Source organism: Pyrgilauda ruficollis, unplaced genomic scaffold (genome assembly GCF_017590135.1).
Source record: "Pyrgilauda ruficollis isolate IOZ18807 unplaced genomic scaffold, ASM1759013v1 scaffold148, whole genome shotgun sequence".
Classification (NCBI taxonomy): Eukaryota; Metazoa; Chordata; class Aves; order Passeriformes; family Passeridae; genus Pyrgilauda; species Pyrgilauda ruficollis.
The window spans coordinates 745,160-768,229 of record NW_024513432.1 but is presented as its reverse complement, the minus strand read 5'-3'; the positions used below and the strand labels follow the sequence as shown (position 1 = coordinate 768,229).

Sequence of the window (23,070 nt, the reverse complement as noted above, 5' to 3'; positions counted from 1 at the left end):
CTGACGGGGTTGAGCTCTGTGGGGAGGGAGCCAGGCGGGCAGGGGACATCCCTGCTGTCCCTGCAGGATGGGCAGGGATGGGTTTGAGCCCCAGCGATGGCTCTGAGCCCCAGGGATGGCTCTGAGCCCCAGGGATGGCCCCGAGCCCCAGGGATGGCCCCAAGCTCCAGGGATGGCCCCAAGCCCCAGGGATGGCTCCGAGCCCCAGGGATGGCCCCGAGCTCCAGGGATGGCCCCGAGCCCCAGGGATGGCCCCGAGCCCCAGGGATGGCCCCGAGCCCCAGGCAGGGCTCAGCACCTGCCCTGCAGGGCTGCCTTAGTGTTCTCTGGCAGTTTTAGTGTTGCTGTGCCCCAGCTCCCCTCCCCTGATCCCTCTGGGATCCCTCCAGGATCAGGGGCAGTGTTTCTGGGGCAGGAGGGTGGGGCTGGGGCTGCCCTGCCCCGGGGCCACCCCTGTGCCCAGGACACATCCCAGCTGTGCTACCTGCCCCATGCCTGTGCCCAGGACACATCCCAGCTGTGCCACCTCCTCATCCCTGTGCCCAGGACACATCCCAGCTCTCTCACCTGCCCATCCCTGTGCCCAGGACACACCTGGGCTGTGCCACCTGCTCCATCCCTGTGCTCAGGACACATCCCAGCTCTCCCATCTGCCTCATCCGGGCGCTGGACCCAAAGGAAAGATGGGAAGTGGGGAGGGACAGTGCCAGGGCAGTGCCAGGGCAGTGCCAGCAGCACGGCCGGGGCTGGGGGCGCACAAAGTACCGAAGTTCAAGCACCAGAAGGACAAAAAAAAAAAAAAAAAAAAAAAAAAAAAAAAAAAAAAAAAAAAAAAAAAAAAAAACTCCCAAAGAAAATAACCAACTTCACGGGGGGAAGGGGCCGTGGGACCCTTCTGGTTTGTTCCCTGGTAGCGCCGGCCCCGAGGCGAGGCGGGGAGGCGGGGCTGGAGCTGGAATGGAGCTCGGGACACTCGGGGCGGAGCGGCGCCGGTTCACTGAGGTAGCGGGACCAGCACTTCCACGTAGTTGAGCGGGAAGAAGCCGGACTGGCCGTGGATCATCCCCTCGTACCAGTTCTCGTCGATCTGGTTCGTCAGGGTGATGATGTCGCCCTCCTTGAAGCCCAGCTCGCCGTCGTTCTCGGGCTCGAAGTCGTAGAGGGCTTTGCAGCAGGGCTGGTCCAGGGGGGCTGTGGGGACAGCGGGGACACATCAGCAGGACCCCACAGTGCCCTGCCCTGGCACCCGGGACTCCTGCCAGGGCTCTGCATCCCGCCTGGACTGGCAGGGCTGGCTCCACTGGCCCTTCTCTGCTCCTGCAGTTCCTCCATTCCCTGTCCCTGTGCTGCTCCTGCCTGCACCTCCTGCACTCCAGCCTCAGAGGGATGGCAGACAAGGCACGTGGATGGCAGACAAGGCATGTTATCCCTCAGAGAGCTGAGAACCTGCCCTGGGGCTTGCTGGTGGGGTTGGACATGGAGGGGGACACTGGAGGGGGGACCCCACACCTGAAGGGCACAGTACAGCAGCTGCCTCCTTGGCCACGGGGCTTCAAATCCATGAGCAGCCCCTCAAAACTCAGGAGAAGCCCAAAATCTTGCTCCCCAAACTCAGCTCCAGGATTTAAGCATCACCTTTTGGCTGCAAAGGGATTTTCCGTGGGATTTCCTGTGGGATTTCCTGCTGCTCGCTCTGTGCACGGACGTTTTGGGACTCAGCTTTGGAGCTGGGAGATTCCCAGTGGGAAGGGACAGAGCTAAGAGAGACCTCCAGGGCCTGCAGGACCCCCCAGCCCTCCCCACTGTGCTGGGGCTGCCCCAGCCAGGGCAAGGGAGTGGACACGGGCACATCCAGCTGCTGAATATCCCTGGCAGTGCCCAAGGCCAGGCTGGACAGGGCTTGGGGCAGCCTGGGACAGGGGAAGGTGTCCCTGCCATGGCAGGGGTGGGATGAGATAGTCTTGAAGGTCCCTCCCAACCCAAGGCACTCCATGATTCCAGGACCCACAGCAAGGGAGGGCCCAGCACGGGAAGAGCACTCAGAGATCACCACAAGCAGCAGCCAGACATGGATGGGTTGGAGAGAGCTCCCCAAACCACCAGGCTGGCCCCACCACCACGGCCCTGCTCCAGGCTCCAAGCCCCAGCCCAGCCCTGAGATCCCAAGGTCCTGCAGGAGGAACCACAGACCCCACACCACCCCACACCCCACAAACTCCACGAGCTGAGGCTCTGCCTCCTCCCTCCAGCCTTCCACAGGGACAGGGGGAGCAGGAGTGGGAGAGATCCAGGCTGGGTGCTTGTGAGAACAGGGAAATCCTTGAGCTGTGTGATGTCTCAGGGAAAGCACTGATCCCCAGGGATCAGGACATGCCTGGGTGCTGGGAGCTGCTGCAGCTCCTCCGGGTGAGCCAGGCCCTGCTTTTGGGGCTGCAAAATCCCACTGCAGCGTGGCTGGGTTAATTCAGGGCTCAGCTGAGGCTCAGCACGGAGGGATGAGCAGCTCCAAGGAGCAGCAGCAGCAGCAGGGAGGAGCAGCCAGGAGGGATGGGGAGAGGAGGCCACACAGGGAGCAGTGCAGAGGGAGGAAACTCACGGATACTCCTGACGGAGGCCCGGGACGGCTTGTCCGACCGGAAAGAGGCGGAAGCTGCTTCCAAACAAAAGAGAAACATGCTTAAACCAACGGGAGACAGGGACAGGCAGGGCCCAGAGGATCTGTCAGGAGAAACAGCAGGGCCCCCATGCTGTTAGGAACCCGCCAGGATCAGGGAGGGAGGGAGGGATGCAGCGGGATGGAAGAGGAGGAGGGAGGGAGGAAGGGAGGGAGGGAGGGAGGGAGGGAGGCTTCAGTTTTCCTGTCTGGCACTGACAGCGAGAGGCCCAGGCTGGAGACCCCTCTGGCACATCCCCAAAGCCAACACAGCAAAGGCTCCTGGGTCCCAGGAGAAAAGAGCCCAATCTAGAGGCATTCCTGACGTTCTCCAGAGCTACAGGCTCGTGCAGGAGCATCCAGCACAGCAGGAACGTCCTGTGCAGGCAGAGCAGCTGCCCTCCTTCCCTGGGAGGCTGCTCCAGAGGCACCAGTGAACACCTGGGACAACGTTACCTGAGACTTTGGGGGTGGGGTTGCAGGAGAAGCCCCCGTTGGACTGGTCAGGCTCCCTGAAGTCGTATGTCTCCCTGGGCTTGGGTTTGTATTCCCGCTTGGGACGCGAGGAGGCCTCCCTCATCCTGGGACAGGGAAAAGAAACGTGGGGAAGTGCAGTGAGGAATGGAACAGGAGGGGATCAACACGGTGTTTATCCTCCTGGGGGGCTGCACAGGGCAGCAAGGGGTTTGGAGACAGGGATCTGCACAAGTCCCTGTGCCTGGAGCCTTTGGAAGGTGGGACTTGCCCAGGGTTTGGGATCTGCCCTTGGAAAGGGCCCACACATCCCAGGTTTTGCTATGGAATGCTCAGGAATTCAGGCCAGCAGAGGACACTCGTGCTGTAGTTTGAAAGCTCAGACTTGGCAGGGTCCTCCCAGCTCCTCCCAATTCAGAGCAGGCACAGTATTCACTCTGCAGTTTCTCCCAGGAGGGAAGAGCAGCAGGGCAGCACTGCCAGATCCTCCCCAGAGTGGGGAGGCTGAGGAAGGAGAGGTGGGACGAGCCTTCCTCAGCCAGGATTTGAACTAAATTCAAATCCCACCTGGAACAGCCACAGGAATTGGCTTTTTCAAGGCCAGGTTGGACAGGGCTCAGAGCAACCTGGGGTAGTGGGAGGGGTGTCCCTGCTCTGTGAGCCCCAAGGTCCCTTCCAAGCCCATCCCTTGGGGCACTCTGTGATTCCAAGGGGACTCGGGTGTTCCCAGAGGAACCACGGGGACTCACCTGCGCTTCAGCTTCTCGGCCAGCTCGTCCAGGATCTGCACAGCCTGCCTGTGGTAATCCAGCTGGGCGTCCACCAGGGCTGACAGCTGGCTCACCTGCTCGATCTGGGCAACACCAGGCTGGGATCAGCACCTGCCCCCAGCTGGACACCCCTGCACTGCCCTGGGGCAGCCGTGGGGAGCCCAGGAGGAGCTCTGGGATTCGGCTGAGACTGCCAGGACAGACAGAGCTCATTTCCTGCCACTCTGGCTTTGCCAGCTGGGAAATCCTTCCCAAACCTTTCCCACCTGGGTTACCTCCCAAACTGATCCCCCCAGCACCCCAAAAGGAGCCTGTCTGGTGCCAGGCAGGGGCTCTGCTCTGGCCAAGAGCTGGGTCAGGGCTAAGCAAAGGCCTGTCACGTCAGCTCTGGCCTTTCCCACACTCAGGAGTGGAAACCGGTGTGTAATCAGTGCCTCCCTCAGGAGATCCCACCCCAGGGCCACAGCAGCCCCAGCTGTGCTGTCCCACACTCACATCTGTCTCCAGGAGGTTGTGCATGCTGGTCTCTGCCACTTCCTTGGACTCCTCAAACTTCTCCATGGCCTGCCGCAGCTCCTCGTCGGGGATCTTGCCCTGGCGCTTCTTCTTGTAGTCAAAGTCCAGGCGCCTCCCTTCCAGCTTCTTCAGGTGGTGCTGGGGGAGGATGGAGAGAACAGGGAAGAGGGAAAAGCCAGAGGCTTGGGAGGGCAGCTCCAGTTACAGGCTGAGTTCATTGGTGTCAGAAACCTGATCTCCTGTGGCTCCCACCTTTGCTCCAGGTGGGAAAGAGGCCCCGGGGTGTGATGGGGGAATGAGTCCAGACCCCTTCCAATGAGGAAAAGGCTGCAGAGCAGCCCAGGTCTGCTTCCCACGGGAGCTTTTTGGGAAGGTGAAGAGCTGTGCTGCTCCTTTCAGCTCCCCAGGAGCTGCAGGGATCTCTGGACAGCAGGAATGTGGGTTCTGGGCACTGCACCCCTGGGTCTTAGGGCAGGGATGTTTAAAGTAGCCCCATGGAACTGAGTACAGACAGGCAGTGAGGCAGAACTTGGTGGTTATTTCACCCAGGACAGCACTGACAGTGAAAACTCCCTCAGGAGACTGGCCTGGGGAATTGGAGGCTGGGATGGATCCTGTTACAGGGCCTGCACTTGTCTGTGTGCAGCACACAGGAGCTGCTGAGCTCCCTGCTCTCCCAAGGAGACCCCAGAGTTCTCCTTGGGATGCTGAGTCGAGACCTGAGGGGAGCTTGCTCAGAGCTTGGAGCCCAAATTGATCCCATCTGGGAGCTCACAGCACTAAGAACCCAATTCAGCAAGCCCAGAAGGGGTGTTGGGATGTATTCCCATGGCACCCTCCATCAAACATGGCAAATGGAGAACCATTCCAACCTGCATGCAGCCTTTTGGGCTGCTCAGGAGCAGCAGGAGCAGCGCTGAGCAGGGAGGAAATACCAGAGAGTCTGAAGGGAGAAAACACACAGAGTGCAGGCAATTCCTGCCAGGCCCTGGTTCCCAGCACTGCAGAGCAGGCAGCTCCGTGCCCCAGCAGCCAAAGAGCCCAGAGAGCAGGGAGATGAGGAGCAGAGCAAAGCACAGGGGTGTTTACCTGGATCTCTTTCAGGTCCTTGTCACACAGGTTCTGCAGGGGGTCAATGAAGTTTTGTTTGACCTCGATGTCCAGCGAGTCCTTCACCTCCGCCAGGCGCTTCATGGATTCGCCGGCGTCGAGGAGCGCGTCCCCTGCAGGGACAGGGACAGGGACAGGGAATTAAACAGAGCCTGAGGCCCAGGGATCTGCCTCAGATCCCTTCCTTCTTCCTTCTCAGCAGAAAGCCCTTGTGTGTCCCACAGTCGTGGAGTGGTTTGGGTTGGAAGGACCCTAAAGCCCATCTGGTCCTGGGGTGCTCCAAGCCCGGTCCAAGCTGGCCTTGGACAGCCCCAGAGCTCAAAGGCACTCACTGAAACCTGCTCAGCTCCATCCTTTTCTAAGGCTCTGGCCACTCTGACACTTAAGCCAGGCAGACTTGCAGCAAAGCATATTCAGTGCTGGTTTTTTAGTGCAGAGGAAACATTTAGAGATGAAATTATTCCCGTGCAGCTTTGGCAAAACAACAATTTCAGCAGAGCATGAACACAGGAAAATACACGAGTGAGAGAGAGGGTCAAGGGAAAACATCTCTCCACTGTCCAGCTGGAAAAATCAATAGACCAGAAGTGTTATTTCAATTGTAATAACTCTGAAAAACCTGGAAGGGAGGGATGGAGTCCTCAATGCTGCTTTAAGGAGGCCATTAAGGAAACAGAGTTTAGTGTGCTCTCCTAAAAGCTTCCTTCCCTTGCTCTCCACAGTCCCTGTGAGCCAGGATTGATGCAGAGCTCTGAGCTGGCCAGGGAGGATCTCCAAAATCCTCTGTCAGTCCCAAAGGCAGCCAGAGGTTTTTAATTTTCCTGAAGCAAGGCAGCTCCTCCCTGCCCTGGCAGAGCCAGCTGTGCTGCCAGGGGGCCATCACGTGCGCTGGCCGAGGTTCCAGGGGATTAAAACTGATGTCACCAAAAGGCTTCACCCCCTCCTCCCTGCCAGTCACACATGGCTCCAAGGAACAGCCAGAAGATTTCTTGGCTTCATCCCTATGGAATCACAGCAAGGTTTGGGTTGGAAGGGATCCTTAAGAGCTGTGTGAAACTCCCAGTCCTGCTCAGTCCCGTTCCTGCTTTGCTGCTCAGTTTAGAGGGAAGTTTTTATTTTATGTGCAGATTTATCTCAGTGTTTAATAAGAAAGTGGATTGAGATGCAGGATACCTGGGATCACAGAATAACAGAATGGTTTGGGATGGAAGGAGCTTAAAGTCCATCCAGTTCCATCTTCCACTACCCCAGGCTGCTCCAGCCTGGCCTTGGGCACTGCCAGGGATCCAGGGACAGCCACAGCTGCTCTGGGCATCTGTGCCAGGGCCTCACCCTCCTCACAGGCAGGAATTTATTCCAATATCCCATCTAAACCTCCTCTCTTTCCCTTGAAATCTGCTCACTCTGGAAGTTTCTGAACCCCTTTTAAGCCCCACGCGTTGTTCAGTTCACCCAAAGTTCACCCAAACCCTTCCAGAATTCAGAGTGCCAGCCCAGAAGTGAATCAGGAGCCTGCCCCACTGCTCCCCCAGGCCCAGGGGGCACTCACCAAAGTTGGAATCCTCTCCCAGCTCCTTCCCATAGCGGATCATGCACTCCCCCAGCAGCCCCTCGGACTGGGGGTAGCCGGGGTTCTTCACCTGCCCGCGGATCTTGGACATCGTGTTGAGCATGGTGAGCTTGGCTCTGGAAGCTGCCACACAAAAACACCTCAGCCTCTGCCACCCCTGCATTCCCTGCATCCCTCAGCAGGTTTTTTTCCCCCCTGCTACACCTAAAGCCAAGAGGCCCCCTTGTCCATCCCCCAGGAATATCCCTCGCTACAAGAAAAGGTTCTTTGCCAAGGCACAAAGCAAAAATAGTTCCCCACTGCTCGGCCAGGGAAGGCCAAAGGAGTTTCCCCAGCCCTCCCAGGGTCCCTGGAGTGCTCTCTGGAGCAGCTGGCTGGAAGGATGCAGGGCTGACAGAGCCAGCCACCCCTTCCCAGCCCAAAACCACCCCTTTTCCTGGACATTCTGAGAAAAACGGGTCCCCTTAGGGCCTCTCTAAGTCTGAGGCAAAAGCTGCATCTGTTCTGTCCCTGCTCAGCAGCCTGGATACAGGGCAAGAGGGGTACCCAGACCTCCCCCTGATCCAAACCTGGAGCAAAAGGCATCTCCCTGATCTCCCTGGAAAGCTGGGAAGGGGACAGGGAGGGGCAGGCCCTCACCTGGGTTGGGCTGGAGGTACTCTATGGTTCTGGTCAGTACTTCTGTGACAGCCTTGCTGGTCACGTCCACTTTCTGCAGGAGACAAGAGCCCAGTGAGGATCAGCTCAGGGATTCAGCCAATCCCACAGGAGCCATGGGGTGATTTTGGGGATTCCTCTGGTTCCCCACTCACCTTTTCCATCTCCTTGAAGTCATCATCTAACTTGGTCCCTTCGGCCCCTCCGACCTTCTCGCTGACCAGCTGTGGACAAAGGACAAGGGAGGAGGATCAGGCACTGACTGAACCTTCCCACCCCAAGGAGGAATTCCCTGGGACAGAATGGGAACAAGGATGGTCCAGATAGCACCTGCAAGAGAAAGGAGGCAGCAGGACCAGCCCAGAGCCCCTCAAAAAGACCCCACCAAACCCCCAAACATTCCCAAGCACCCAAAGCTTGGCTCAGCCAGGACGTTCCTCACCCACCAGGAGCTCCACAGCTCCCTAAATCCCAGCCCACGGCTCCAACTCCAACGCCTGCTGGAAAAAACAAGCAGCACAAACGTCTCTCAGCTCCATTTGGAGCCAAGGGCTCAGTTTCACACACAGCAAAATCCAAGTAAACAGGGAATGAACACACTCAGCTCCCAGCAGGCAGCACAGAAGAGCCTGGGGAGCACAGGGGGAGAGCACAGCCACCACTCTGGAACTGCTGGAGCAGCTCAGGATCTGGGACAAGGGGCTGGAATCCTTTGTCAGAGATGTTTGACAAGCTGGGAAGTCAGGGCTCATTTCATGGGAAGGCTCAGCAGCTTCTTGAGGGGATTCCTCGGTCCAAGAACAGCCCCAGTCCCTGACCCGCAGCCCAGGGGTGACCAATGCCCCCAGGAACCCCCCCAAGTGTCCTTCCCTGCAGCCCAGGCAGGAAAATGTTCCCTTCCCAGCCCCTGCACTCCTGGGGATGCAGGACATGGGAATTGGCCAAAACTGGAACCATGCAATGGCTGAGGTTGGAAAAGACCTCCAAGATCACGGAGTCTGACCACGTTCACCTCTAGCCCACGTCCCCACGTGCCACATCTGTGTGATTTTTGGACACCTCCAGGGATGGGGACTCCAGCACTGCTCTGGGCAGCTGTGCCAATGCCTGGCCACCCTTTCCATGAACAAATTTTCCCTGATTTCCAATCTAAACCTTCCCTGGTGCAACTTGAGGCCGTTTCCTCTTGTCCTGTTGTTCCCTGGGAGCAGAGCCCGACCCCACCTGGCTCCACCCTCCTGTCAGGGAGCTGTGGGGAGCAATTAGTGATTATTTTGCTCCAAACAACAGCAAATTCCCCATCCAGACATCCAAAGTGGTCTGGGAAACCTGGCACAGGCTGCCAGGGCTCCACGCCTGCCCCGGGGCATTGCCAGGATTCCTCTGTTTGTGCTGAAAACTCCAGATCTGAAGGAACAATCGGGTTTGTTTACTCCAACATCAAATATTTGATTTTTATCGAGGCTTTCTTCCTCTGGAACACTCCTGGTCCCGTGAGGATACAAAATGAGGCTGGATGTTTTCTGAGGAAGAGGGGGAGGGATCCCTTTAGGGAATTATCCAGGTTCAGAAGCACCTGGAGACACCAAACCAGCCATGGGAAGGGAAGGGAAGGATGAGCTAGGAAGGGAAAAATGAGATAGGAAAGGAAAGAGAGAAAGGAAAGGAAGGAAGGGTCTCTTGGTTCACCCAGCTCTGGATTTCACTCTCCTCCTTTAACCCTCTGATAAGGGACACAGGACACAGCCAGAGTGAACCAGGCTGGGCAATCTCTGCTCCCCATTCCCTGCTCTTATTTCCTGCCCCCTGCCCCTCATTCCATGCTCCCCAAACCCTGCCATGCCATGCCCAGGCAGCCCTCAGAAGCAGCTCCAGGGGATCCCATCACCCCCAGCTGCCCCAGAACCCATCTGAGTGTGATTTCCTGCTCTCCTTGGACGCCTGCTCCATGCCAGCACACACCCCAGCCCCGAGCTGGGCAGGCACGCTCTTCTCTCGAGCCTGGAAAAGGTCCCAGGAGCAGCTGCCAGGCCTGCCAGGACAAGCTCAGCAGGGCACAGCTCTGCCCCAGCTGCCACCCCTGTCCCTGCCAAGAATCCCACAGCCAGAACGGGATCCCTTCCACCCAGGTCGCAGCCCCGGGAGCCTGCTCTGTCCCTAACACACCTGGGAAGGGTGCAGCCATCCCAAGCAGTTCCAATCCCACTTTTCTCCCTGGATTTGTGACCTGGGAAGCTGTAAATAACCCCTGCCAGGACTCTGCTGCGAGGGGCCCGCGTGCCAGGCTGGCAGAATCCATCAGCACAGCGATTCCGGAGGCTCCACACCCTCTGGAGAGCCCAGAGAAGTGAAGGAAGCAAAACCCCCTCATTTCCAGGCTAATTTAATCCTCCTTTTGACGTCCAAGAAATGCTGCTGCTGCCCTGCTGGGAGGGAATAATAAGATTGAGGTTCTCTCCCTGCTGGCTCTAATTAAACTGGGAGGCGTCAGCACGGGAGGAAAGGAGGAGGGACTCCATCCCCACACCCCCAAAGCCCTCAGGAAGGGAGACAAACCCACACAGATCCCCCAGACACGAGCCTGGAGGAGCTGTCACCGGCTCCTCATTTAACCTGGAGCCTCAGCACGCTCGGGGAGCCAAAATTCCAGAGTGCCCCATTGTGGATCCCATGGTGCTGCCCCCAAAGGGCCTGGGAAGGATGGGAAGGATGGGAAGGATGGGAAGGGGGTGCCTGCCTTCCTCTGGGAAGCACTGGCCTCTCCAGGATCCTTGGAAGGAAGGAAGGAAGGGTTTATCCATCCATTGCTTGGCCTAAGGGAGCTGGAAGGCAGCTGGAGGAATGCTGGCGCTGCAGATTCCAGCTGCCCTTCCCCCAGGAAGCAGCTATGGGGCTTTTTGGAGGATGTGCTGACAATTTTTCTGCATTTTGATTTCCTGAGCAGCCAGGAGAAGGCTCGGGATACATCCCTGTTCCCTCAGCTGGGATCTCACCTCTCCTGAAGCCAGACTGGGAAAGGATGGCACGAGCAGACACGGAAATGGTTAAAAACCAACCCCACCATTCCCTGGGAGTGGAAGGGCAGAACAAGTCTGGCCTCCCTGGTGTGTGGATGGGAAACATGCAAGGGGTTCACCCTGGGAGCCTTTGGCCAAACACCTCCCAGAGCAAATATTGGCCCAGGGCGCTGCAGCTGGCACTGGGCAGATACAATCTGCTCCCACTTGGCTGCTCCTGGCACATTTTTCACCTGGAATTCCACCCACAGGTCCTGCAAGGGAAGTGAGGGCTGGGCCAGCCCAGGAGCCAGGAGCACAGCCCTGATGGATTAAAAGGTCACAGCCCAAACGTGCCCCAGATTGCTCCAGCCTGAGATGGGAGCACAGGGAGCTGATCAGGTTCCTGGGGGCAGGGAGCATTCCCAGCAGCTCAGCATCCAGCCAGCCTCATCCTCAGGAGAGCTCATCCAGAGGGGCTGGACACAGCCCTCTCCAGCCAAGGCTGCTCCAGCCTCGCTCCACAGCTTCATTCTGGAGCTCAGGGGATTCCTTCAGATCCCCTGGCAGATCCCCTGGCAGATTCCTTGGCAGGGCTCATCCACAGGGGTTGGACAGGGCCCCTCTCCAGCCAAGGCTGCTCCAGCCTCGCTCCACAGCTTCATTCTGGAGCTCAGGGGATTCCTTCAGATTCCTTGGCAGGGGTGTGGGAATGGGAACAATCCCGACTTCCCCTTGTGGGGGAAGATCTTTGGGAATGAAAGAAGCATTGTTGGAAAGAGCCAGGGTGGCCAGGGGAGAGGCAGGAATGGTGTGTGTGCATGGAGAGGGGCAAGGAGGGATGCACAGGAGTTCTCCTGGCAGCTGGGCTGGGGAAGGAACACGGGAATGCTGCTCAGCTGCTCCCAGCTCCTGGAGCCTGCCTGGGATGTGCCTGGGTACATTCAGGAGCAGGGAGGATTAGGAGAGATTTTGGGAGCAGAGCTGGGCAGTCCCAGCTGAGGAATTCCTGCATCATTCCAGGTGGAGAGGTGGGACAGATGTGGAGAACAAAAGGTGATTTTTGGGCTGCACCATCAGTAAAATTCCTGATAAACCTGGGAAGGTGCCAGCAGCCAAAGTTCCCCAGCTGAGGAGCTCCTCGAAAGCTGGAGAAGGGCAGATTCCAGCACACCCACCCTGAAGGATCATCTGCCCAGCTCATGGATAAGGGAGCCCAAGTCTGTGTTATTCTCTGCTAATCACCAGCTTCCCCACGGGACTTCACAGACCTCATTTTGATATTTTGCTCTCCAGCCTTTAAATATTTTAAAACGGAAAATTATCCCTAATTCCCTCAGCCTCAAACAAGCAAAACACACCAAGAGAAACCCAAAAATCAGGTTTTTTTTTAAAACTCGCTTTCTTTTTTCCATCACAGTCAGCCCTATTTATAACACATCAAACATTTGCCATCCCTGCAATCAAAACAGTTCCCTACAGTCGACTGAAAACCTTATTCCTGCAGACTCTGGGGTATCAAAGCCTTCCTCTTCCTCCCCTCCACCCTCCCAATAGCAAGTTCCCCTCAAGAAATACAAAAACAAACCCACAGATGAGCAAACAGAGAAGCAGCTCTACCCTGGCTCTCTTCATCCCAGCCCAGGGCAAAAAGCCAGCCCACAAACCCAGGGGAAAAGGGGTGGGAATGTTTTGAACCCCCAAAGCTTGGCACAGGAGAAGGAGTGAAGGGAACCCAGGGTTAACTGGGATTGCTGGTGCCCAGTTTAACCATGCCCAGTGGCACAGATTTGTGGGATGCTCTATAAAACCTAAACAGAGGCACCACCACCTCCCCAGCTCAGCAGGGTGTGACTCCCTGGCATTCAGCTTCATTTTGGGTCATCCCCATCATCCTGCAGAGGCAGCATGACCCTGCCCAGCTCCGTGTGTGTGAGAGAGCTTGGGAGCACAGCAAAGGCCTTCAGTCACTCAGCCAGTGGGGCTTGGCAATGGCAGGGCTGGAAAATTCCCAAAACCTCCTGGGAAAACACACCAGCCCAGCTGCAGCACCTGGAAAAGCCTGGGGGTTCTCCTGGAGTGCCCCACACGGCTCTGCTGCCATGGAGCTCCCTGCAGAACCAGCTGGTCCTGGGAGGAGTCCTGGGCCAGCCTGGGATCCCAGTCCTGGTGGGATCAGCCCATCCTGGGATCCCCAGCCCTGGTGGGCTCAGCCCATTCTGGGATCCTAGCCCTGCTGGGATCAGCCCATCCTGGGATCCCCAGCCCTGGTGGGCTCAGCCCATTCTGGGATCCTAGCCCTGCTGGGATCAGCCCATCCTGGGATCCCAGCCCTGGTGGGCTCAGCCCATCCCAGGATCTCAGCCCATCCCAAGGTCCCAGCTCACCCCAGGATCCCAGCCCACCCCAGGATCCCATCCTGGGATCCCCAGCCCTGGTGGGCTCAGCCCATTCTGGGATCCTAGCCCTGCTGGGATCAGCCCATCCTGGGATCCCAGCCCTGGTGGGATCAGCCCATCCTGGGATCCCAGCCCTGTGGGATCAGCCCATCCTGGGATCCCAGCCCTGGTGGAATCAGCCCATCCTGGGATCCCAGCCCTGCTGGGATCAGCCCATCCTGGGATCCCAGCCCTGGTGGGCTCAGCCCATCCCAGGATCTCAGCCCATCCCAGGGTCCCAGCCTACCCCAGGATCCCAGCCCACCCCAGGATCCCAGCCCTGCTGGGCTCAGCCCATCCCAGGATCCCATCCCAGGGTCCCATCCCACCCCAGGATCCCATGCTGGGATCCCAGCCCCGTGCCTGCCCCAGAGCAGCAGGCAGCCCGGGCTGGATGAGCTGGGCACACCCACAGCACAGCTCACACTGATCTGAGCAACTCCTGACCTACTTTGAGCAGAAGAAAACAGATCCCAGTGTTTATTGTGCAGAGTAGGGGAGGAACAATTACCCCCAGCCTTGGAAGAGGGAGGCACATTCCCGAGCTCCCAGTGGCTGCCCCTGGATGCCTGGCAGTGTCCAAGGCCAGGCTGGCCGGGGCTTGGAGCAGCCTGGGACAGTCCAAGGTGTCCCTGCCATGGCAGAGTGGGACTCTGTGACCTTCAAGGTCCCTTCCAACCCAAACCACTGTGTGACCCTGGGATTTCTCACATCCCCTCCTGGCAAACCAGAGGAGGATGAGGAGGAGCTGCTCTCAGGCTCCAGCCCCTCCGAGCTGCTGGCTCCAAATGTCATCCCTATGGATCCGACCTGCCTGGGGCACCTGGACACTCCAGCAGCCCCTCCATGGTCTGATCTTCCAGATAAACAGCTCCCAGGAAGGTTTCCACTCCGTTACCCAACTCTCAGCCTTCTCCTGCAGCTCCTTCCCCGCGTTTTTCCCACTCCCATCTTCCACGAGAGGCCAGTCCTGGCTGAGCCTTGCACCCAAGTGCTGGGGACGAGCTCCATGGTGGAAGCACGGAATCTCTGGCTTGGAAAACACTCGTGCCAAGGCGCTTGAGGTGCTCGGCTGCCTCCAGACACGTGCGCAGGGAAAACGTGTCTCAGAACACCCCGAGCTTCCACCCCCTCAGCAGCTGAGACTGGGATCTGTCCCCTCCCCACAGCACCACAGGAATTCCTTGATCTGGAGCAGGAAGGTCAGGCTGGAACAATGAACAGCTCCTTCCCTTCCCTCTGCCGAGGAGGAAAGGCTTCCCAGTGACCTCGGGTTGTAATCTTATCCTATGGAAACGGCAGGGAAGAGCTGCACAGGCGGCTTTCCAGGAGCCACCTGCCAGCCCTCCTCCTCCTCCTCGGGATCGGGTGACTCATCTCCATCCAGCAGATGGGCTGCAGGAACGAGGACAGCGGGAATTAAAGGCAAACCCGGGATTGCAGCAGCGGCCAGCGGGGCCGGCGGCAGCGCCGGGCCAGCCAAGGGCACTCGGAGGATGCTCTGCAATGCAGCTGCTCCTTCCTGCCTTTGGGAATTCCTGCTCTCCTGGGCTGCAGGGCAGAGCTCAAACCCTGCTTGGGAGCCCTGGTTACCAGGCTCCCTGCTCACTGGGCATCTCCCAGCTCCTTTTTTCCAGCAGGGGACAGAGGAGGGGACAACCCTGTCCCCAAAGCAGGCTCATCCCAGAGGATGAGGGTTTCCACAAGAGTCTTGGAATGCTCGTGCTGGAGGGATGGGGGCACCTCCCAACATCCATTTGCATCCTGTTTTCTCCCGTTATTATTTCTCACATGCTCTGAACCAAACCAGACACAATTTCTACTCAGCTGGGAAAAAAAAAAGATCATGGAATTGGGTCAAGCTCCAGGGAAAACACAAACACACGAGGAGCTGCAGCAGCTCCTCTCTCCCAGCAATGATCTCCCCTCACAGGCTTCCAGTGACTTCAGCAATTGAGAGGAAGTTCACCAAACTGAGGGGAAACATGGAATACTGGCCTTGCATGCAGACTTCCTGCACAGCCTGCCCGTGTCCTATCCCAGTGAATCACAGCCTGGCTTTTCCAAAGCTGCTGAGCCATCACTCCTCCAGCTCCACCCGGCCCCAGGAGCCGGGGCAGCAGAGGCTCCTCGCCCTGGAGCTGCTCCTGACATGGGACAGAAAAGTGCAAAGCACTGAAAGTGACTCCTAGGAATTGCAATCTTTGTTTTTCCCAGCTGCAAAGCCTTAGGAAGAGCACCCAGCAGCCTGCAGTCAGCATTTGGAGGGTCAGCCCACAAGGTGCTCTGAGGGATTTCCCAAAAAACAAGGGGAAAAAGAGGGAAAGGAGGGTGCAAGACACCTGTAAATCCCTGCAAATAACACCAAGCAGCAGAAGGGATTTCTGTTCCCTGTGAATACCAGGAAAAACACCTCCCTGAGGTGCTGGGAGCACCCAAAGTGAGGATACAGCAGGAGGCAGGAGACTGTCAGGAGCTGGGAAGGAGCCAGAAAACCTCTGGATCCGCAGGACGATGGGAGCAAGCCAGGCTGGTGGGACACAGAGAGCTGGGGACATGGAGAGCTGCTGGGGCACGGCCCTACAGCCAGCAGGGAGATCAAAAAAGATCCAAACCCCCCCAAAGGAAGGCAAACTCCTGCTCCTGGCGTGGGCTGGGTGGGAGAGCCCCGTGCAGAGCTTCACACGTTTCACACGGGGAGCAGGGCTCACACATCAAAGGGGACAGAAGTGGCTGAGGACACTGTAAACACTCCTTTTCCTTGCTCCTTTGAATTCTAGGAAAAGCTCTGTGGCTATCAGAGCACAGCACAGCATCCTAAGGAAAGGGAGAGTGGGAAGGAGCGACCCCAGCATCCCTGAGGCTGCCAGGGATGGATCCAACTCCTGCAGAGCTGCACCAGGGCATTCCCCACATCCCAGCACTCTGTCAGCTTCCAGCCCATCCAGGATGCTGCTGAATCCATTTTTTCCCCTCACTGCACACTGAGAGTCATTCTGGGATGGTTTAATTGGGATAAAATCCCCCCCAGCACTTGGCATCTCTGTGGCTTTCCTGCCCTGCAGGCAGAGCCAGAGGTGGCCCAGAAATCCTGGAGATGACATTTGGATGATGTTTTATCCCAGGCAGGCACACAAGGGCAGGGCCTTTGCCCTTTATAACTCCCCCAGTACAACCAGGAGGAGCTTTACTGGGACAGGAGCTCCTCCAGCATCTGGCACTCTGGATTTGTGCTGCCCCTGCTGCCTCAGACACACGTCAGCAGCAAAAAAGATGGTTCCTAATCCAGGGAACAAAATCAGGGAAAAAAAAACAACCCAGCACCTTCTCCTGCAGTAGATTTGCTTCAGGTGTAGAGAATTGTTTAACCTTCTTCTGCCTTTTGCATCATGAAAGTGGGAAAATTAAGTTTAAATGTAGCTAATCCTGGGATGCCAAACCAGATTTGGTCAGGGAAGTGGTTAATAAATTATCACTGGAGAATAAAGTCTGGCCCAGCCAGGGGGTGCAGCCGGGTTTTCAGGCTCTAGGATGAATTATGAAGCATTTTCTCAATTAGGAAAAGCTCTTTAAAGCCTTAATCATGCAAATTTAACCTTCTGTCTCAAAGACAGAATTTCATTATGGAGATGTTTAACTCATTTTTTTTTTTTTTTTCCTTTGGAGCAGAAAAGCAATTTAATTAGTGACAGTACCATGAACTTTATTAATAGCCAGGCATTAGGAAATCCCAAAATTCCCAATGGCTTTAAAAGGACTGCTTCTATTAATTAGCTATTGGTGGCAATGCTGGGAGGGGGGGTTACAAGGCTCTTCTTGGAGGCAGGAGCAATCCAGACTCTCCTGATGGATTCTCCAGGACCTTGGGCACCTCCAGGCACTCCAAAAGCAGGAGAGGAAGCCCCAGCTCTGAGTCTGGGCCAGGCACAGCCCTTTCCTGCCAGAGGAACCTTTCCTGAAAGCCACAGGATCACTGACTGAAGGGATGGGGCTGAGGGGAACAGGAAATCTGTAAAAAAATATTCATTATCACTTTTATAATCACCAGGAGAAGCCAAGGTGGGCTGGATCCTGCACTAGGTCCTGTCATGGAGCAGCTCAGGAAAAGGGAAGCTCTGGGGTGCTGTGGGGCTTTCCCAGGGCCATGAGCTGGATCTTTCCCACCTGATCCAGGGAGGAAGGCTGGGACACGGCCATGGCACAGCTCAGAGGGAGCAGATCCACAGGAAAAAACAGGATCAGCCTCCTGCCTGCTCATCACATCCCAGCTGGGTGAACCCCTGCAGCCAAGGATGGGAAGGAGCAGGGACAGAGAGCTCGGAGTCTGAGGAAACACCCAGGGCTGGGATGCAGCCTGAGTTTCCATGTGAATGAGTTCAGCTGGAATCACACAGCCAAAACCATCTGGATTAGGGATTTCTTTCATTTCTGGGCTTTTCAGGAGTTCTCCATCCTGCCTGGAGGGACAGCAGCAGGGACCCAGCAGGATCAGCCCCTCACACCCCAGCAGACACCAGGCTGGATTTTGGCTCTGGGATTTCTGCAGTCCCAGGCAGGAGGAGCTGCCCTGCTCCCTCCTCATCCCTGGAATTCCCACAGGGATGGGGCTGGGAGCCCTGGCAAAAGGCACTGGCATCTGCAGGGATGGGGGAGAGGAGGAAGAAGGAGAAAAAAAACCAGTGCTAAAGAAATGAATCAGCTTTTACAAGGCAGGCTGCCTGAGCTCATCCCCATTTTGCTCTTTCCCAGGAGGAAAGCAGTGGCAGGGAAAAGGGGGAGGAAGGATTTCCTTTTGCTCACGCAGGAACCATCCCCTGTGCAATCAGCTGGATAAATCCATGATTTCATGACGTGCATTCAGCATCCCAGCACTACATGACCCCCCTGAGTCACAGATCCTGCCCTCATCCCAGATTCCCCCAGCTGCAAGCACAGGATAACACTTTCCCTGGCTGACATCAGCCACGGGAAGGGAGCAAACGGAGCAGGATATGGAGAGCTGGACTTCCCCAGCTCTGTTTTCTGTCTCTGCCTTCCAGGAATCGGAGCTCCCGTTCCTGTCAGAGCCCAACGGCTGCAAAACAACCTCAGAAAGGGGGAAAAGCCAATTTATAGGAGAGAAACAATCCTGGAAAAGTGAAACCTGCTTGGTTCTGGGGCTGCTCAGCTCCAACAATGATTGACCAGCCAGTGCAGGGACAGGGTTTTGATGCAAATCACCCAGGAAAAGGAGAGGGAATCCACAGGAAAACATCCTGGCTGCTGGTTTTCCCCTGGATGTGGCACAGGCACCTCTGGGAGTGTCCAGTCAGCATCAGGCAGCCCTGAGGGGATGCACTGGCACCTCATCCCTGTCTCCAAGAGGTTTGGGGACACTCAGCCTCTGCTTTCCACCTGCCACACGTGGAACCACGGAATGGGAAAGGTTGGAAAAGGTCTTGGAGTCCAGCCCAGCACCAGGTTCACCACTGTGTCCCCAAGTGCCACATCCACATGGCTTCTGAACACTTCAGGGATGGGGACTCCACCACGGCCCTGCGCAGCCTGTTCCAACGCCTGACAACCTTTTCCATGGAAAAATTTGCATTAATATCAAATTTCAGCCTCAGTGAGGCCGTTTCCTCCCTGCTGTCACTCGTTCCCTGGCAGACTGAGCCCTGTCCCCTTCCAGGGAGCTGTGGAGAGGAACGAGGTCTCCCCTGAGCCTCCTTTTCCCTGTGGATGTGCAAACACAACACCAGAACAGCCCTGCCCGCTGCCAGCACAGCTGCAGGGAGCCAGGGCAGGATGCTTTGGGATGGAAGCAGAGCTGGAGGATGTCACCCCAGCAAATCCAGCTTTCCCCCAGCCTCGGGAGCAGATTAATGTGGAAAGATAAACCCAGGAGCCACAGGGGAATCCAGCCCAGGTTAATGTTAATACAGAAACATCAGGTGCTGTGGGACAGAGGTTGGCAGGAGGCTCCAGGCTGGCAGGAATCAGCAAAATCCCCCGACTTCCCAGTCCAAATTCCCACGTACAGATAAGGAGCTTAGAGGCTGATGCTGCCAAATCCCTCCCACAGGAACTCCCTGCTCCCCTCTCTGCTCACAGGGTGCTGGGGCCCTGGCACAGCTCCCAGAGATGCTGCCCCATCCCTGGAAGTGTCCAAGGCCTGGAGCAGTCTGGGACAGTGCAAGATGTCCCTGCCCATGGAATGGGATGAGCTTTAAGGTCCCTTCCAACACAAACCACCCCAAAGACACCTCCTGCCTCCCAGAGAAAGCCTGGAGAGGCCAGTGGGAGCAGGGATGAGTTAGTATCAGAAAAACCCCAAAATGAACAACAAAAAAAATGAGCTTTTGAAAGGTTCACCTGGGAAAGGGAAGAAAAATCCCACGTGTGAAAGCAGAGCACACAATCAGCACAGAGAGAACCCGGGTTGAGGAGGGAAGAAAGGAAACCCAGGGAGAAGTGAAGGAAATCCCAGTTCAGCAGCACCACGGGCAATGACCACAAAGGCCAAAAATAAGGGGAAATGCCCTTGCTGCCAGCTGCACCCTGTCCCTCAGTGTCACACACGCTCTGGGAGCACATTCCCCTGCTCAGCTCACAGCAGCACCTGGAGGGAGCTGCCAGGGCAGGGAAAGCTTTCCCTGCTGGCCCAGGGAGCTCGGGAAGGGCAGGTCCTGCTGGGCCCTGGAGCACATCCCGGGCCAGGCAGGGAGCAAGGGGCTATTTATGGCCAAAAATACCCCTGGAAGCCCTGGGAGCTGTCATCAAACACAGGGAAATGTGTGTGTGTGTGTCAAGGGCTGCTGAGATTTAATTAGCACTCGCCTTTTCCCCTCCTGGAAAATGGCTCTGGACGAGGAGGAGGAGGAGGCTGGGCTGTGCCTGGGCCCAGGCAGGCCTGGCAGGGTTTAGGCTCAGCTCACACAGGCGTTGGGAGCACGTTAATCCAGTCTGGAATGGCAGCAGCGCCCAGGGCTGAACCCCAGACTGGCTGGGGGTGGAAGGAAGCTGAATCCCACCCTGCCCCAGCCCTGCCACTGTCCCAGGCTGCTCCAAGCCCTGTCCCACCCGGCCTCGGGCACTGCCACGAGTGCAAGGAGATGAGCTCTGAGCTCTCTCCATCCCAAACCCTGCCGTGGAGCAGGGGCAGCACCCCCAGCAGCTGTGCTGGCAATGCCAGTGCTCCCCCCAGAGCTGGGCTGTGCCCAGGGCAGCACAAACCCATCCTGCACTCCCCATCCTGCACTCCCCATCCTTCACTCCCCATCCTGCATCCCCCATCCTGCATCCCCCATCCTGCACTCCCCATCCTGCACTCCCCTGTCCCCACAGAGCTCCTGCTGCTGCCAGCTGAGCCAGGCAGGATCTGGGATCCCTCCAGCCCTGCTGCTGCTCCCATCCCTCAGGATTCCCCAGGAGCAGCAGCCTGTCCTGCCCACTGCCTGGGAGGATCTGCAGGATTTTAGGATTGCCATCAGTTTGTACAAAGCCCAAAGGGTGCAAAGGAAGCTGTTTCTGCAGCAGAAGGCCCCTGTGAATTCCAGGCTGGATGAAACCTTGGAGCAGGCAGGCAGGGACTTCCCACCCTGTTCCCAGCTCCAAGCTGCTGCTGCTTCTCCCCCTTCCTCAGGATGTTTTCTCCAGCTTTCTTTATTTTTTTAGAGAACAGTTTGCTGTGAACAGGCAGAACCTGTTCTGGACACACTCAGAGCTGCTCCCCATCTGCAGCATTTGCCAGCACGACTCAGATTTATTTATTTTTTTTTTTCCAGGATACTCCAGGCTCTCTCCTGCGTGTGGGCGCCCGGCTGCCTCACCCAGGGGAGACGTGGGCTTGGAGGAATCACATGGATGAGGCCCAGGAGCCAAGCCCTGCTCCCCCTGGAGCCTGGACAGGGATCCCAAACCCTCTGGGGTCCCTGCAGACCCCGCTCCTGGCTCTGCTTGCCTTCAATTAAGGACAGACGTGGAACAAAACGTAACATTTTAGGAAAGATCTTCCACATGTTGGGCTTTGGCAGCTTCTGATGGTTTGAAGGGAGCCAAAAAATAACTAATCCTCCTCTCCTTCAGCCAAGGGCTGAGTGGGACCAGAGGGGGAAAGGGGAGAAAGGGGGAAAAGGGAAGGAAGGGAGGAGGAGACAAAAAAATGGCCAAACTGGAACCAGAGCCTCCCAGTTTCAGTCAGAGCATCTCGAAGTCATGGACACCTCTGGCCCTGGAGCACTGCAAGGGGAGGCAGCACTCTGGAATAATCTGTAATTCCTCCAAAAAGCGCCTTCATCTGGGGTTTAAAATGATATTTTTGGGCTTAGGAACACGTTAGTCCTGAGTCACCGAGGGGTTTTCACCTCCTGACACCACCAGGCACAGCCAGGCCAGCAAAATCCTCCCTCACTGAGCCCCCAGCACGACCCTTCCCCATGGAAGTTGTGAAAAAACACCAAAAAAACCAACCCACCACGGGGTTAGTGGGAAAGGGGGTGGAGGATGACTTCAGGAATTTGTTCTTTTGCTTTGCTGGGTAAATGAAATGGATTTGGGGAAAGAGAGCCGAGCAAGAAGGCGACACACGTCACACGCAGGGGTGGGACGAGCTGAAAGGGTTCAAACTCGGGGATGGAAACCACGATCCGTGCCAGATTTATCCGGAATCCAAACCAAGGGCAGGAAAGCAGCAGCAGAGGGGGATTTGTGATTCCTGAACCCTTCCCAAAGTGCATTACCAAAAGCTCACAGCTGTTAACAGGAAGCGGTGGGAAGGGGAATTCTGCTCGGGGGGATCGGGAACGACCACCCCCATTGTGAGGGAGAGCAGAAGGTGTTTCTGAGCCCTGCCCGAGGCCCGTTCCCACCGGGGACCGTGGAGGGGCTCACGGCAATGCCCTCGCAGTCCCAGGCTGCTCCTGCCCGGCCCCGGCTCCTCCAGGGCTGGGAATGGGGGGAGAGCTCCAAGGACGCCACACGAACTCCTCGCTCCTGGCTGGAGCTCCGGAGCTTTCCCCAGCCCCGTTCCCAGCCCCGTTCCCAGCCCAGGGGACCAGCCCCGCTCCTGTCTCCGTCTGCCATCAGGCTCCTGGGATGGGAGGAGCAGATCTGGGACCAGCCCCGCTCCAGCCGCTCTGCGGGACCGGCAGCTCCCGAGCCCGGCTGCAGCCGCCGCCGGCGTTACCGGGGCCGCCGCTCCCGGGGCTTCCTCCGCCTCTCCCGGCCGGTTCAGGGCTGGATCCGCCCCGCTCTGGGGAAGGGGGAAGCACCCCCGGGACCCCCCCCCGGTGTCACCGGCCCCGCTCCCTTCCCTGCCCGTGTCCCCTCCGCGGTCACACCGGGAGAACGGATCCCCCACACCGGGCCCCCGCCGCTGCCAGCTCCGGGATCACCGGGAGGCACGCTGAGAAGCGGGCGATACGAGCCCGGGATAGCGGCGGTGCCAGGCTGGACACCGGGAGTACCGGGGGGTGCCCGGCGGGCCCAGCACCGGGATGGCGGGAGGGGAGAACGGCGGGGAGCGGGCACCGCCGGCCAGCAGCGGCCGGGACGGCTTCTCCGAACCGCTAATGGAAGAGCGGCCTCCCCGGAGCCCAACGGCGGCGGGAACGGGCGCGGGGTGCCGGTGTCTCACCTGGGTCGCTTTGTAGAACTGCTTCTTCAGCCCCGCCACCGACATGGTGCCGGTGCCTGGCCCGGTGGCGGCGGGGAGCCGGTGTGCGGGCGGCGGGACCTGGAGCGGGGGCGGCGGGAGCCTCGGGAGCCTCAGGACGCTCCGCCCGTCCCAGCCCGGCCCGTCCCCGCCGCCGCTTCCGCCGCCGCCCGGCCCCGCCCCCGCCGCCACCACCGAGCGGCCCGGCCGGAGCGCCGCGCGGAGCCAGCGCTCCCCCTACCGGCCGGGCGG

The 23,070-nt window shown here is 57.9% G+C and overlaps 1 protein-coding gene across 2 annotated transcripts; it reads right to left on the bottom strand.

Annotated features, from left to right (window-relative positions):
• Positions 1 to 855: 855 nt before the first annotated feature.
• On the bottom strand, positions 856 to 22,973 carry SH3GL1 (SH3 domain containing GRB2 like 1, endophilin A2). Of its 2 annotated transcripts, XM_041460747.1 has the most exons (10): positions 22,801 to 22,973; positions 7,906 to 7,974; positions 7,733 to 7,805; positions 7,073 to 7,216; positions 5,503 to 5,636; positions 4,393 to 4,551; positions 3,877 to 3,980; positions 3,110 to 3,234; positions 2,597 to 2,650; positions 856 to 1,191 (listed from the first exon to the last, which is right to left on the bottom strand). In XM_041460747.1, the coding sequence occupies exons 1-10, from the start codon at positions 22,843 to 22,845 to the stop codon at positions 995 to 997; spliced, it is 1,104 nt and encodes a 367-aa protein (XP_041316681.1). In that variant the 5' UTR covers positions 22,846 to 22,973; the 3' UTR covers positions 856 to 994. The 2 variants fall into 2 exon arrangements, with proteins under 2 accessions (XP_041316681.1, XP_041316682.1); XM_041460748.1 differs by lacking the exon at positions 2,597 to 2,650.
• Positions 22,974 to 23,070: the final 97 nt, after the last annotated feature.

Excerpts from the sequence above, each read along its gene's own strand:
- SH3GL1 (XM_041460747.1), bottom strand. The coding sequence starts at position 22,845 with ATGTCGGTGGCGGGGCTGAAGAAGCAGTTCTACAAAGCGACCCAG. Across the intron at positions 7,975-22,800 it reads AGTTCTACAAAGCGACCCAG|CTGGTCAGCGAGAAGGTCGG; the intron begins GTGAGACACCGG and ends CTTTGTCCACAG. Across the intron at positions 7,806-7,905 it reads ACTTCAAGGAGATGGAAAAG|AAAGTGGACGTGACCAGCAA; the intron begins GTGAGTGGGGAA and ends TGTCTCCTGCAG.